General features: G+C 57.4%; 1 protein-coding gene across 1 annotated transcript in view; it reads right to left on the reverse strand.

Annotated features, from left to right (window-relative positions):
- Positions 1-1,071: 1,071 nt before the first annotated feature.
- OTOG (otogelin) overlaps positions 1,072-14,176 on the reverse strand; it is an 88,010-nt gene continuing 74,905 nt past the window's right edge. Inside the window, exons 43-56 of the mRNA XM_055317608.1 lie at positions 13,352-13,546; positions 12,929-13,144; positions 12,239-12,343; positions 12,003-12,110; positions 11,285-11,386; positions 9,703-9,801; positions 8,503-8,543; positions 7,468-7,543; positions 7,180-7,361; positions 6,322-6,426; positions 6,028-6,147; positions 4,827-4,872; positions 2,394-2,473; positions 1,072-2,309 (exon numbers count right to left, since the gene is read on the reverse strand). Coding sequence (XP_055173583.1) covers positions 2,109-2,309; positions 2,394-2,473; positions 4,827-4,872; positions 6,028-6,147; positions 6,322-6,426; positions 7,180-7,361; positions 7,468-7,543; positions 8,503-8,543; positions 9,703-9,801; positions 11,285-11,386; positions 12,003-12,110; positions 12,239-12,343; positions 12,929-13,144; positions 13,352-13,546 — 1,676 coding nt within the window. The 3' untranslated portion in view covers positions 1,072-2,108. The remainder of the gene's footprint in view (positions 2,310-2,393; positions 2,474-4,826; positions 4,873-6,027; positions 6,148-6,321; positions 6,427-7,179; positions 7,362-7,467; positions 7,544-8,502; positions 8,544-9,702; positions 9,802-11,284; positions 11,387-12,002; positions 12,111-12,238; positions 12,344-12,928; positions 13,145-13,351; positions 13,547-14,176) is intronic.

Below are 14,176 nucleotides of genomic sequence, written 5' to 3' on the forward strand. Positions count from 1 at the left end.
AATCCCATTTGCAGAATCCCTTTTACTAGGTCAAGTCACACAGAGGTTCCTGGCATGAATATGGGGACATATTTGGGAGACCGTCCTTGAGCCTACCACAGCAGCCTAGAAATAAGAGACCTTTGTCAAAGGGTATATGTATTTTGAGGTAAATCGCCATCTCCAAATTGTTTTAATGAACGCTGATATCAACACTGGGGCTACTGGCTTTTTGAAGGCAACTGGGCAGCACTGATCAAGGTTTAAATTCCTCACCATCTCCAGTCTTCTCCATTGCACAGGGGTATGGTGCTGGCTGACGATTTGTTTCTCATTAATCTTTCATTGAAGTATCTGAGTCTTAAAGTTTCCCAGGACGCAGCTGGGGGAACAGGATTGGGACGTTTGGCCAGAGGGTTGGGGTGGGAGGTTGACCTCCAGGAGGAACAGGCAGGAGGGGGTGCCTGGATGGAAGTGCAGATGAGGAGGGCTGTGGTTCTAGCGATGGGTGTAATCACCAGAAGCGAGGCCCCCTGGGAGTATGTGGTGGGGGTGGGGCGGGCAATGGGGAGCTGCTGTCAGCTGCAGCCCAGGAGGGCCAGGTCAGCAAAGCTGGGTCATTAGGGACAAGTAGTTGAAGAACAGTCATCTGAAAGCCTGAGGCCGCCTTTCCAAACTGAGGCCCCCACCGGGGTCCTAGATCCCCAGCTCCCCATGATCTCATCCTGTCCCCCCACCCTTCCCTCAGGAGCCTGTCGGGGCAGCCACTGAAGGGGGGTGGGCAGGAGAAGTTGGAGTGACCTCTATAACCATAAAATAGGGTCTTCTCTTCACAGCTTAAATCCTTTCAGATTCAAAGCAGACCTGACATCCTCAGAGATGCTCAGAGGCCTGATGTCTTTCTGTGGTTTATTCCGTATAGAACCAGAGTACAGACACAAGAACAAAGAAGCTGCAGGAACAGCTGGGGACCATCCTGGCACAGGCCTCTAACCCCAACCCTACGCTCCCCACTAGGGCAGTCAGGGTAGTGCTGGGGCCTGAATGAGCTCATGTCTGTGCCCTTTGGGCCCAGTCCCACAAAGCGACCCGGGGAGGTGATTTGCAGAGTGGGGGTGTGAAGGGGACCCTAGCAGGGGCTTTAAGCAGGATACTCTGGTTCAGAGACAAGGCTCTGACAAATGCTGGGAGACCAGTTGTACATGTGTAGGGCCTGCATTTCCCACTGACAGATGCTCTCTGGCTAAACAGTCCCACGGAACAGAGACCTGGGAATTGGCTGAGTCACAAACCTCACTCTCTGGCCCCTCCAGAGATCAACTCTGCTATGTCCTTGGAGAAGAGGCACATGGCAAAGCCAGGCATTGCCCTTCTGGGCTGAAGGTACAATTAAATAAGCAAGGGCCCTTGGAGGCTCCTGCCACCACCTCAGGAGAGCCAGCTCACCCGCTGGGAAGACAGGTGTGGGGGACGTGCACGGATCAGGCATAGGCTTGTTCTAAATCCTTTCCTGAACCCCAATGTCAACAACAGAATACCAGGGCATCCCTCTTGGGCCTACAGGGGACTTGAAGGTCGCTGAGCCCACTCCCCAGTCTCTGGGCCTGACCTCACAAACACTGGTGAGAAGATCTGGACGTGAGAACCCACCCTCTTTGCTTCTGGAAAGTCCTCCTGAGCAGCTACATGCAAGGCCTGTGTGTTGTTATGAACGTGCCCCTTCCTTTTACTGTGTCTGATGCTTCTCCCAAGGTAGAAAGGGCCAAAAAAGAACGGGCTGCCACATCCCAGCCATGCACGTGGCCTTGGGTCTAGCTCTGGTCCTGGCTTCTCAGGAAAGCACTCACCCCCTCCACCTGCAGCCAGAATCACAGATGTGCGGGGGCTCCTGCCCCTGCCCTGGGGCCCATTCCAGACCTCGGCCAAGTACAGAGTGGAGTTCCCTGGGACCCCAGCCCAGGTGGGCCCTTTCTAGTCACCTGCTGTGCCTCTGCCTGTTATCGCACGTTTTGCCCGTACAGCTCCCCACACCTGTACTGTCCCCCTGGGCCCCTGCCCCGGCACCCTGGGCCAGCTGGAGCAGAAGGTGGGGTGGCACAGGAGCTCCGGCCAGCCCCGGCCCCCGGGTCTCAGGACCACTGGCAGGCACAGTCGGTGGGCTCCTGCACTGTGTAGGGCACCCAGGTGGCGTTGGTGGCACAGAAGAGCTGCACAGAGCGCCGCTGCAGGCCCACCTCCCGGCAGCACTTGCAGAAGCGGGCGTAGGTGTTGATGTTATAGTTGTAGATGCTGGCAGACGGGCATCTCCCATCGCAGGACACTAGGTTCACCTGGAGACAGGCAGGCCGGGGAGGCAGACCGTGATGCCCACCCTGGCAAAGCCCCTCTCCCACCGCCTCGAGGGCGCCACTCACAGGGGTGTTGCTCCTGCATTCATTCTTCCGGATGGTCATCCGGATGGTCACCTTCTTGCAGGAACGCCCATCCTCTTTACCTGGGGGAACAGGTGGGTGAGGCAGCCATGGCCGACCAGTGCTTGAGGGGCAGGGAGGGGGCAGCAGGACAGGCCGGTGGATCTGGGCAGTTAGTGTCATGCTCGAGGGCCTCCTGCCAGTGTTAGCGTCCATGCATTAGAGCCCCTCACAGCAGGGAGAAAGCCTTTCAACTCAGTGCCCTGGAAAGATGCAGGGGTGGTGGGGGAGACAGGCTATGAGGTCTGGATGGCCTCGGGGGCTCTGGGCCACAGAAGAGGAGGATTTGGACGCCAGGCAGGCTGCCTCCCTGCCCTAGCCCCAGCCCCAGCCCCAGGGCCCGTCCCTAACCCCTGCCCCTGCCCCTGGCCATATCCCCACCCTTCTCTGGGCTTCTGCATTCTGACTCTGAGAGGGCATCTAGGATAAGGAATCTGCAATCTCCTGAGTGCACGGCAACCCCGTCCCTAGCACATGCTGGCACACAGCAAGCTCGCCGGGGGTCCCTATCCATCTGACAGGCTCTCGGGTCCTCACACTGGGATGGAAAACAGCACAACAGCACGCAGCTTCCTGGGCCGGGCGTGCTTCCCACGGATGGACAAGCAATCTCAGAGCCACCCCAGGCCTCACAGGCTCACAGGTCTCCTCCCCAGGCCTTTCCCACACCTCTCCTGAAACTACAGCTCCCTCCCTCCACCCAAGCTGCCTCTCTGAGGGCTCCCTTGCCTCATTTCTATCCAGGGCACCGCCAGCATCTACCATCATCTCCATCGTGTCGGGCACCTGTAATTACGCTGGGGAACCTTTGCGCCTCCTTCTGAACAGCCCCTCCCACAACTTGTTGTGGGGTCTTTTCCCATTCTAATTAAATATTCTGTTTCACACCCTGGCACGGGATTTGTACGTTTGTATTCTTTTCCTTAATGAGGCCTCCCCAAATTGTACAAGTTTCAATCCCCATAAACCCAGATGCATCTGTCTTGTCATATGTTTCATGTATTATTCTGTCTCTCCCACTAAAACGTCAGCCTTATTTAGGCTGTGTCTACAGTGCCTCAAACAGGGTCTGGTGTACCGATGCTCAACAAACATTTGCCTGATGCACGGACTCCCTCTGTCACCCCGGAAGTGGGGTGGGATCCTTCCTTTGGGCCTCTGGGCCTCACCACAGTGGGTTTCCCACTGCACTGGCTAGAGGACTCCTGGCCAAGGTACGTTCCCTTTGTCCTCCCCCTCTGCTTCTAGGAGGCAAGAAGACCAAGGGCTGTCTGGGCCATGGCCCTTGGGGTCCTGGACCGAGACCAGCTGAGCGACCAGTGAGAGCAAAGCGGTGGCAGCGCTGGGCACTGGTGGGCTCCAGGAGAGCGGGCACCGCCGAAGCATTCCCACGCAAGCCCAGGGGATGAGGCTCGCTATCCAGCATGCACTGCTGGCCCAAAGGGCCTTCGCCAGAGGCAGGCAGCGGGGGCCGCCCTCCCCTCCCCCACCCCCTAGCAGAAGGGACACTGTCGGGAACAGCATTACGGCTGCACGCCTCCAGTCCTGTGGGCTTCCGAGAGGAGTACCTGGGTGGCAGTGGACACTAACCCGTGGAGGAGAGGCGGGGCTAACGGGGACCACAGGAAACAGGGTCCCCGGGGAACCTGGGGAGAGGGACACGGGTCGCAGGTCACATGGGAGCACGTGGAATATTCAGAGAACATGGGTTGTGGGTCAGAGATCAGCCAGTGAGGCACTGAGCCCAGCTTCCTTGTGGTATGTTAGGTGGACGCAAAAGCATCCCAAATGCTACATTTCTCTGAAGGGCAGTCTGAGGACCTGAGGGGGAGGGGAGGCATGTAGGCAACGGTCCTAAAGCTGACGGGAACGTGCATGCCTCTGTGTTTGGGGCTGCAGGCTCCGGAGGGCAGGTGTGAGGACAGACGCACAGCGCGCTCGCTCAGACTGAGGGATCCGGTGGGCCTGAATCCCACCCAGGAGGCACCTGCAAGAAAGGGCTCCCGACCATAGGGAGGATTCACCTGGGGGGCTGGGGGGCTGCGGGTCTTGGCAGAGGCCAAAGGAGGCAGAGCAGCTGGTGAATCACTGACCTCCTGGACTCCATAGCCCAACGTCCCGTCTCCATCAAGAAGCAGATGCCTTTTGTTGGAATAGGGACATGAGCATGGTCTCTGCCCACCTGCATCTCTGCCGGTGCCATGAGCCCCATGGAGGGGCGGGGGTGTGATCCCTTCATCCAATAATCTCCAAAGGGTCACCACTGGAGGTGCCAGGCCAGGAACCTGGCCCTCTTGAGCCCTGACGTGATACCCTGTCCCCCGAGCATAGAAGGGTGTCCCTCTTCACCCCTCGGCCTCCACCACGCTCACTCACATGTCCTGCAGCATCCTTCCAAGGAAGGGACCACTGAGCCCCCCACCTAGAGGGAGAGGAGGGGAGGTGAGTGGGAGAGCACATCCCAGGCCAGGAGCCAAGATCTGAGCAAGAGGCAGAAAGAGTGCAAGGAGGGACCCCTTTCCTCCCGTGATGCCCTGGGAGAGGAGCGCCAGGCGCTGCTGTCCATCAGGCCCTGGCGGGAGGGAGAAGGGGCCCCAGGGCTGGCCACAGGAGAGCCACAAGGGCTAACCTGACTGGTAAGGACCCTGGCACTGAGGCTGCCCGTGGCCCCAGTAAGACTGGAGGCTGGGTTAAGGTGATGCAGGGCCCCCCATCTTTCCCTGGCAGCTTCCTTCATGCCCCACCCTGCGCCCTCACTAGTGCTTCCTGCATGGAGGGTCAGGGAGGGAAGGGATGCAGGAGCTGGCCCATTTGGGTTAGTGGCCTGGGCTCTGTCCCACCTTGAAAATGGGGGCAATTATCCCTCATAGCCCTCCTCCTCCTTTATGAAATGGATAAAACAATGATAGTTCTTTGTGAATAAGTGTATGTGTGTGTATTTGTGTGTGATTTTATGAGCATATACATGTGTGTATTGTGTGTATGACTGGGAGCGTATCTATTTGTTTTCTAGGTAAGATCAGAAATCTTTGAATGTCCAAGGAACTTCTGTAATTCAACAAGCCAACCTTCCAGAAATCCTTTTCCTTGAGGTCTGCCCACAGTGACAGCTGCCCCTGCTGGTGCTGGATGGGTTAGTGGCAATGCCATTAGACCATCCCAGGACTGAACTGAGCATCTGTGTGGTGTGTGTGCCCTGGTGTGTGATGGTGCATGGTACATGCTCTGGCAGGCTGAGGTGTTCACGTTTCCATGCAATGTGTGGTGTGTGTGAGTGATCGACTGCCTGTGTTGGTGTGCATGTGAGTGTGCTTAGAACACGTGAGGATGTATGTTTGTATGCATCTGTGTGCAGCCGCATGATGTGTGAGGCTGCAGGGTGTGATGTGGTCAGAGCAGGAATGCATGGCGAGATGAGGAGCTGGGGTGGCAGGGCAGGTGCAGACGCCAGGGAACCCCTCCTCCCTCACCTCTGTACACAGGACCCCCCTCCCGCCCCCCACACTCCCCCCACTAGTAAGACGGCCCATATCCCTGGCTCCAGGCCATGCCGTGGGGGCAGCAGGCTGGCACTGACCTTGGCACACTCGGTCTCGTTGAGCGGGGGGCAGCTGATGGGTGAGCGGACCAGCACGGCGCCCAGGGGAGTGCTGCTGCAGTGATGGCGGGCACAGTCTGCGATCCAAGATGCCCCAGGCTGGAGGGCACAGAGGTGGGCAAGGGGGACTTGCGGCCAGAGGGCCTGAGGGGACTGATAGGGCCCAACTCCAAACACAAGGTGGCAGAGCCTGGGACCCTGTCCGTGTCTCGCCCTGAGCCCTGGTGGCCTCCTGGCACACCTTCCCAGGTGGGTAGCTAGGGGGCTGCCTACCAGGAACAGGGAGGTGGTGCCGTTGGGGAAAGTGAAGAGGCAGGACACGTTCCTGCAGGAGCCACAGCAGGCTGCCAGGTCCCGTGGGTGCTCGTACTCCTGGTTCTGCAGGGCAGGGCAGGACGAGATGGGCCTCAGCCAGGTGCCCACCTCCACCCTCCTGGCTCTCCTGCTGTCTGAGGTTGCTGAGCCCAAAGCCCCGGAAGGCCCCCTGGGAAAGGGAGCTCCCAGCCCCTCGTCTCAGGCAGGAAGGTCACCCTGACGTCTACTTCAAGCCTCCTTCACAGCAATCCCTAGACTCAGCCCCAGTGGCCGAGGAGCACTGCCACCCCCTTCAGAGACAGCATTGCTGCTGATTAACAGTGCTCGTTCTGGTTCCAGATGGGCCTCAAGGTGAGTCCCAGTCCCTGTGGGAATTTGGACAAATGACTGGACCTCCCTAAACCTCAGTTTTCTCATTTGACAAATGGGAATTATTCTAATCCCTCCCCGGTTGGCTTTTACTAGAAGCCGGTTGCTACCCTAGATGTGGGGCCTGCAGCAGTGCTCACCAGGGGTAGCAACCCAAACACACACACTAAAGCCACCCGGAGAGTGCCGGTCATCAGCAGGGGCTTCACAAACACCAGATACCAGGCCCGCACTCCTGCTGTCCCCCCCCCCCCCCCGCCGGCCTCTCCCCTCCCAACGCAGCCTGAGCTCAGCACTTGCCGTAGGCCTCTCTGAGGGGCCCCCACCCCTGCGCCTACTCTTCACTCCAGACTCATCTAGAAGGCTTGAGGCCCTGATTCCTGGAGCACCAGGGGTCACCCGGTCACCCGGGCCCCAGGCCGGCCCCCCGCCCCTGCCCCGACCTACCGCCTCACAGCGGACGTCACACAGCACGGAGGTGGTGTTGATTTGGTAGAAGCTGGTCAGGGGGTCGAGCACGTCAGTGCAGCGGGAGGTGTGGCACACGCCGCCGTCGGCAGACAGCTCCACCACCGTCTGGCCCGGCAGCATGACCCCCAGCTCGCGGCTCAGGCACACGGGGGCCCTCACTGGATGGCCGGGCGGGATGGCAACAGTCACCCAGGGCCCGGCCTGCAGCCGTCCCACCGGCTGGCCCTCACCGGCTCTACCCCACGGCTCCCCTTCCCCACTCACCACACTCGTATCTGGCGCAGCCACACACGTTCTCCACGCTGTGCAGGAACTCCTCGTCCAGCTGGGACTTCTCCCACTGAGCGGGGCAAGGGCGGTCAGCACCCCGGGGTGGGGAAGCCCAGCCCCGCCCGTGGGAGCAGCCTGCCACCCAGGCCCTTGTCTTCGTCAGTTGCCTCCCTACGGTGGGTGGGGAGGGGGCTGGCAGGCCTGGGGGCTCTTGGGGCTCCCCAGCCAAGGGAGAAATTCCCAGCATGGCTTCCCCACCGAGAACCCCACCCCAGCATCCTCTCCCACCTCAACGAGGGACCGTTGTGTGGCTGCCAGCCAAGAACCTGCGTGGCTCATATCATTTCCCTTCCTCCTTCACCAGTTGAAGGGAGAAGAGGAGGGATGGGAGGGGGAGAAAAGGAGAGGAAATGTGTGCTCGGGGTAGGGGGTGAGGAGAATATATATAATCCAGAAAATGGTGAAGAAAACTTTAAACATAACTTCATATTTCTTGAAGTGTTCTCCCTTCCTTCAGGGACTGTGCAGCCTGGTCACTAAAGGCATGGTCTCTGGGGTCCGATTTCCTGGGTTCTAATCCTGACTCTGATTTACTAGCTTCATGACCTTAACCTTAGGTTCCTTGTTGGTATAGCTGAGATCATCATGGAATCTCATTGGGCTGTCATGAGAATTAATTTGACAATATACGTAAAAGGCCTAGGAACGTTCCTGACAGTTAGCTCTCAGGAAACATCAGCGGCTGTTGTAGCATCACCACCATAAGCAACTTCCCTGTCCCCACCGCCACCATCATCCCCACTGCCATCATGCTTGTACTTGCTCACCACAACGCTGAAGCATAAGCACACCCACTTTATATATGAGGACACTGTGCTCAGAAAGCAGAGCTTAGGACAAGGACGCTGACTTGCAAACCAAAGCTCTTTGCACTACGTGAAAGGAACAGGCTCTCCAGGGGATGGGATAGAGTGGAAAAGAAAGGGGTAGGCAGATCGCAGAGATTGGGAAGAAGCAGGGTCTCCATACCAGGTGGCACCGGGGCACTGGGATTGTGTCACAGTCACATTCTGAAAAACAGGAGTGGCCGGGACCCATGTCACCAGAGATGTCCAGGTGGAAGCCTCCCTGGGCCCCCACGAGGCTCACTCCTAAGCAGTCCCTCCTCTGGCCCAGTCAGGGTGGAGCCTCCCATGGGGGTAAGAAGCCCAAATCTCAGCCTCCCCTCCCAGCCTAGCCCGGCCTGTGGGCTGCAGCTCCCCTGGTAGGGCAGGTGGGCGGGGGCAGTGGTGGGTCCTAGTTCTAAGCTCCACTGCAGAGGCAGTGAGGCTAAACAGGCAGAGGCCAAACACAGCGGCCCCCTTGCCATCGGCCTTCATCCTGCCCCGCCCTCCTGAGAGCCCTTTCTGGAGCAGATGTGGGGCCTCTCCAGGAGTGAACATGGCAAGGGTGGACCTTCTCTTTCCCAAATATGTATTCCCGCGGGTTTGGCTTTGCTGCTCCAAGCCTCCTGCCAGGGGTGGGCCCTGTTCGAAGCTGCAGGGGAGCCAGCTGCTGTGGTAGCACTAGCAGCCTGAACACCCCTCTAGCTCAGGGCGAGGAGAGTGCAAGGTCAGAGAGGCTGGGAGACACCCTCCTGGGTCACACTCACTCATGCAGCAAATAGTTTTAAGCGCCTACTCTAGGCTGAGGTTTTTCTGTGCTCTGGGGACAAAGCAGTGAATAAAACAGACTAAAAAATCTCTGCCCTCCTGAAGTTGACATTGTAGGGCAGGAAAAAGACAAGTGAAGTAAATGCAAAAGAGTTTCTCAACTCTTTTTAAATAACATTTTCATACAAAGCTCACTGGCATTCATTATGGACCACTGAGGCTCCCAAAGGGGTGCGGGGTAAATTTTAACAAAGATCATGTTTACTAACAGACAGCTGCAATAAAGACCTTTTTTTTTGTTTGTTTGTTTTCGATGGAAAAACCTTTTGGGAACAAGGAACTTGATTTTTTTCCTTCTTTCATCCTGGGGAGAAAAAAGTGTAAGAATGCTAAGCTCCCAGAGATCAGGTGCCAGGGGAGGAAAGCAATTTGGGTGGCTTTGACCTGATGATTCCGGAGGGCTGGAATGAATCCGAGCAGGTTGACCGTGTGGGCCCCATTCCTCCTCTGCCCCCTCTGCACAGGGGCCCTGGATCTTCTACCTTTGGGCAGGGGCACCCCCCATCCAGGGACTTACCACAGGACTTGTAGGGGCAGCAGCGGTCTGGGCTCCAGACCTCCACCAGGGCAGTGCCCGTGCCACACTGCACTTGGGGACAGCGGAAACTCTCACACACTGTCAGGGAGGGAGGCGAGACAGCTGCAGGCACCTTGGAGCAGAAATCCCCAGAAACGCAACACTGGCTAAAGAGGGGGGGTTCCTCCCAGCTCCCCCTGGGGTCCCCATGATGTCCTTAGACACCCTCTCCAGGGCTGGGGTCCAGGGAAGAAGTCTGGGTCCCTGGAGCCTCCCCGTAGAACTACTTCTGGAGGCCTCAGTTCCACTCTGAGGAGGCATTAGCTATATGACAATGTCAGAACCTTAAAGTCACTCAGCTGGGCCTTTCCTCCCCCCGATTCTGTGTCACCCGGAGAGTCGTGGTCAGATGGGAGCCTGTGACGGGCACAAGCTCCATTGCCGGGAAGGTTTCCCTCTAGAGAACACTGCTCTTCCCACCAGGTGCCAACCCTCCAATCGTAGCCCATCCTGAGCCTGAGGCCACATGCTTCCCTTTTTCCTAGTCTTCAGGCCGTCCCTCTTAGTTTGGGGTTCCTCAGCCATTCTCATTTATTGAGAGAACAAGGCAAGGAGCGAGGGACCCCCGGGCACAACTTTGTGGTGGGGAGGGGACGCACGAAGGGACAGCGCAGAAGGTGAGGTTCTGAAAACTGTAAGACTTTCTGATTCACTAAAAATATATATACATATTGGCATGGGTTAAGGATTATCGATGGATGTTTCAAAAAATGATGAGGGGGAGGGGGAGAAGGACCTTTGTAAGGTGTCAAAGTAATGGGTTATTTTCTGGTTTATGGAGGAAAAACGTAAGTGTAAGATGGAGGCATCAGACAGTCACCGCCCTCATCCAGGGCGAGCGTTGGCATGATGTGAGGTACTGTGAGGCTGGTGTCTGTTGAGCCGCACACTTGTACCTCGAATCCACCAACTCTTGGGATCTAAATTCTGTTTTACAGGACGCACCGGGAATGGGGGAGCAAGGTAAGCAGTTCGAAGCAATTGATCAATCCAGAAGGTGGGGCTTTCCGCGGGACCACAGCCCAAACTCTGTAATTTTGTGTCATGTAGAAAAAGGCACCTATTCTAGGCTAAAGGATATTTAAGAGGCAAAATGTGTATGTGTGGTGCTGGGTTGGACAAACCAGGAAAATCCTGGGTGGGACAAGGGCACCTAAGTGGAAGGGACGCCAGGGACATCTATGTGCCACCAGGTCCCTTTCACAATGTCTTCCCTCAGGATCTATGGGAGCTCAACAGGGAGCAACAGGGAGCCCCCAGGTAGTGAGCTCCGAAGCATGGTGCAGCCTAAGCCGTGACGAAGGAGGCCTCACCGGAGGAGGCTGGGCCAGGCGGTGGGAGCTGGATGGTGTGGGGGTGCAGGCTGTGACATAGATGGCTTGGGGCTTCAGGAAGAGGTTCCCTGTCCCCTCCAAAGGTGCTCTGCGGGGCCAGGGGGAGGCGTGGGTTGAGGCCATCCCAGCCCTCCTAGCACTGACTCACAGGCCTCATTCCCTGCTTCATGTCCAGCTTCTGTACTCACCGCACTGGTACAGAGGGCAGCAGAGCTCCGTGGTGTTCCTGTCCACGGTGAGCGCCTCTCCTTCCTGACACTCGGGGATCGGGTCTGGACAGTCGCCACAGGCTGAGGTGGGGGGAGAGGGGCCACAGCTGTCACAGGCAGCCCCCCTCACAGGGTCTTGGTACAGAGCAGGTGGCTGGGCTGGGGGGCGACCTAAAACCCAGCTGTGGGGAACCCTGGGTGGCGCAGCGGTTTGGCGCCTGCCTTTGGCCCAGGGCGCGATCCTGGAGACCCGGGATCAAATCCCACATCGGGCTCCCGGTGCATGGAGCCTGCTTCTCCCTCTGCCTGTGTCTCTGCCTCTCTCTCTCTCTGTGTGTGTGTGACTATCATAAATAAATTAAAAAAAAAAAAACCCAGCTGTGACAGGAGCTGGACTCAAATAGTCTTCTGTGGCTTCGTGGAGCTTGTCCTAAAGCAGTATCTAGATCCCTCTTGTCTACCTGAAGTCTTACACCGAACAAACACCAATTTCCTCTTGCTTAGTTGTGGAAGGGGTGAAGCCTGGGATGCTTTCCTCTTCCTCCTTCACTTTGTTCTGAGGAATCTCACCCTTATCCTGTGCCCAGTCCCCCTGGAGACCCCTACCCTGTCGTCCCAGCCACCCAAGGCAAGGGCGAGGAAGGAGATGGCTGGGATCCAGCCGTGCACACCGACATCTGATGGCGCGTCCCCTCACCGCAGAAGTAGGAGGTACAGCACGAATCCCCCAGGCGGCCCGCGATCAGGATCTGGTCCTGGCGGCAGCTGGGGACCAGCTCTGCCTCACACATGTCTGGGTCACACTCTAGAGAAAAGACAGAGTCTAAGTGCTGGGGGCAGACCCTGTCTGGCCATGCCTGGGCCTCCACTCTGGCTCTGCCCCAGTCCCCAGGGCTCCCCCACCCCTGCGTTCCCCGCCTTGGGACCTCTCACCACAGCTGTAGCTGGGGCAGCACGAGTCCTCCTGGAAGTGGGTGAGGAGTCGGTGGCCTGGGCGGCAGGTAGGGGCGAGGCCCTCACACAGAGTCTGGTTACACACTGGCCCAGGGGCCACAGGGCCTGTCACCTGGAGGCTGGGACTCCCCTCCCTCACCTCCAGTACTGCCCAGCACCTAGAAGTGCTTGTCCTCATTTCTCCCTCCAGCGCCTCCAGGACCCATGTTCCTGGAAGGGTCCTCTGAGGGTCACACAGAAGGTCCAGGGCTCAACAGAAGAGCATTAATACTTAATATTCATCGAGATGGGCCACATGCCAGCTGCTGCCCTGGATCAGTATTAACTTCTACATTCTTACAACAACCCAGAGAGTGGAGACTATGATCAGCCTGGTGCTATAGAGGAATCAACTAAGGCACAAAAGATATTAAAGGACCTGCTGAGGTTATGAGGCTGCAAAGTGGTGGAGGAAGAGTCCTCAGCCTGTGCCTTGAAGCCATCCCCCACACTGATTCATGAGGGTGGCTCCAGCCCCCCGAGGAGGGGTTCTCCACTCTTTGCAACATGCCCCCCCAAGACACTTCCATTTTCCCCAGCCTTGTCCTATCCGGCAGGGTCAGTAGGCAGACCTGGAGCCTCTTAGCCGTCTTACAGCTGAGGTGGAGGGAAGTGAAGCATGGGACTTACCACAAACGGTCCCCAGGCAGCAGGGATCCTCAGTGGGCAGGAGCAGGGCCACCTCCCCGAAACGTGGGCAGGTCTGAGGAGGGCGGGGCCCCGGGCAGTCCAAGTCCACTGGGACGATGGTGTTAGGAGCCTGGCACAGGTGCTGACAGCATCCGCTCAGGGAGCTGTTCCAGGTCTCCCCCAGAGCCCGAGGCACCCCCGTGCTGTCTGTGCAGGCTGCGGTGGGGGACATGGCGGGGCACAAGGGACTGAGGCAAGTGGGGACACCCAGACTGTCCCAGACTTGACCCTCCCTGGGACACTGCCCATCCCCAAAGCAGACCTGGAGGGATGCAGATGGGTCCATGGGTAGCAGGTGGGATGGGGAGACCCAAGGGTGAGGTCAGCTTTGGAGGGCCCCACCCTGGTAGGGGAGGAACCCACCACACTTCTCCTCAGGGATGCAGAGCGCCGAGTGGCGCCGGTGCAAGATGGTGCCCTCAGAGCATACGCAGCCCTCGCCCAGCACCTGGCACTGCTCTGGGTCCAGTGGGCCCAGCAGCCCATCCTGGCACGTCTCAGGGGGCTCACAGGCTGCCACACAGGCCTGGTATATGGAGTCGCTGGAGCACAGGAAGGCTGCAAGGGCACAGCAGGCACCAGACCTGGCTCAGACCCCAGGCAGAGTGAGGAGGGGTCTCAGCATCATCAGTGTCTCCACAGAGAGGGCAAAGCCGTTTGGCGTCACTGCCTCCCTTACCTACATCAAGAGTCAGCAAAGTACAACCTGTGGCCAAATCTAGCTTCCTACCTATTTTTGCAAATAAAGTGGGTTTTTTTTGTTTTTGCTTTTTTGCAAATAAAGTTTTATTGAAACAGCCACACCAATAGCCACACCTATTGTATCTGGCTGCTTTTGCACTCCAAGGGCAGAGTTGAGTAACAGAGACCATATAGCCTGAGAAGCCTCCGTTATTTACTATCTGGCCCTTTACAGGAAATATTTGCCAAACCCTTGCTCTAGATCAGCGTTTTCAAATTTTCTTGACTGTAAAAAGTACATTTTACATTGTTGTCCAATACACACATGCATGTAGAACAGTGGTCCTCAAACCTCAACCCGTGGTCCTTACAGAAGAATCATTTGGAAGCTTTGAAATACCCTTGCCCAGAATCCCGCCCCAGAGCAACTGGACTGGAATCTCTTATTGTGAGGCCCAGCATTAATACTTTTTGAAGTTCCCTGGTGATTTTAAAGGATAATTGGAA

Source organism: Nyctereutes procyonoides, unplaced genomic scaffold, assembly GCF_905146905.1.
Source record: "Nyctereutes procyonoides isolate TBG_1078 unplaced genomic scaffold, NYPRO_anot_genome, whole genome shotgun sequence".
NCBI classification, from domain to species: domain Eukaryota; kingdom Metazoa; phylum Chordata; class Mammalia; order Carnivora; family Canidae; genus Nyctereutes; species Nyctereutes procyonoides.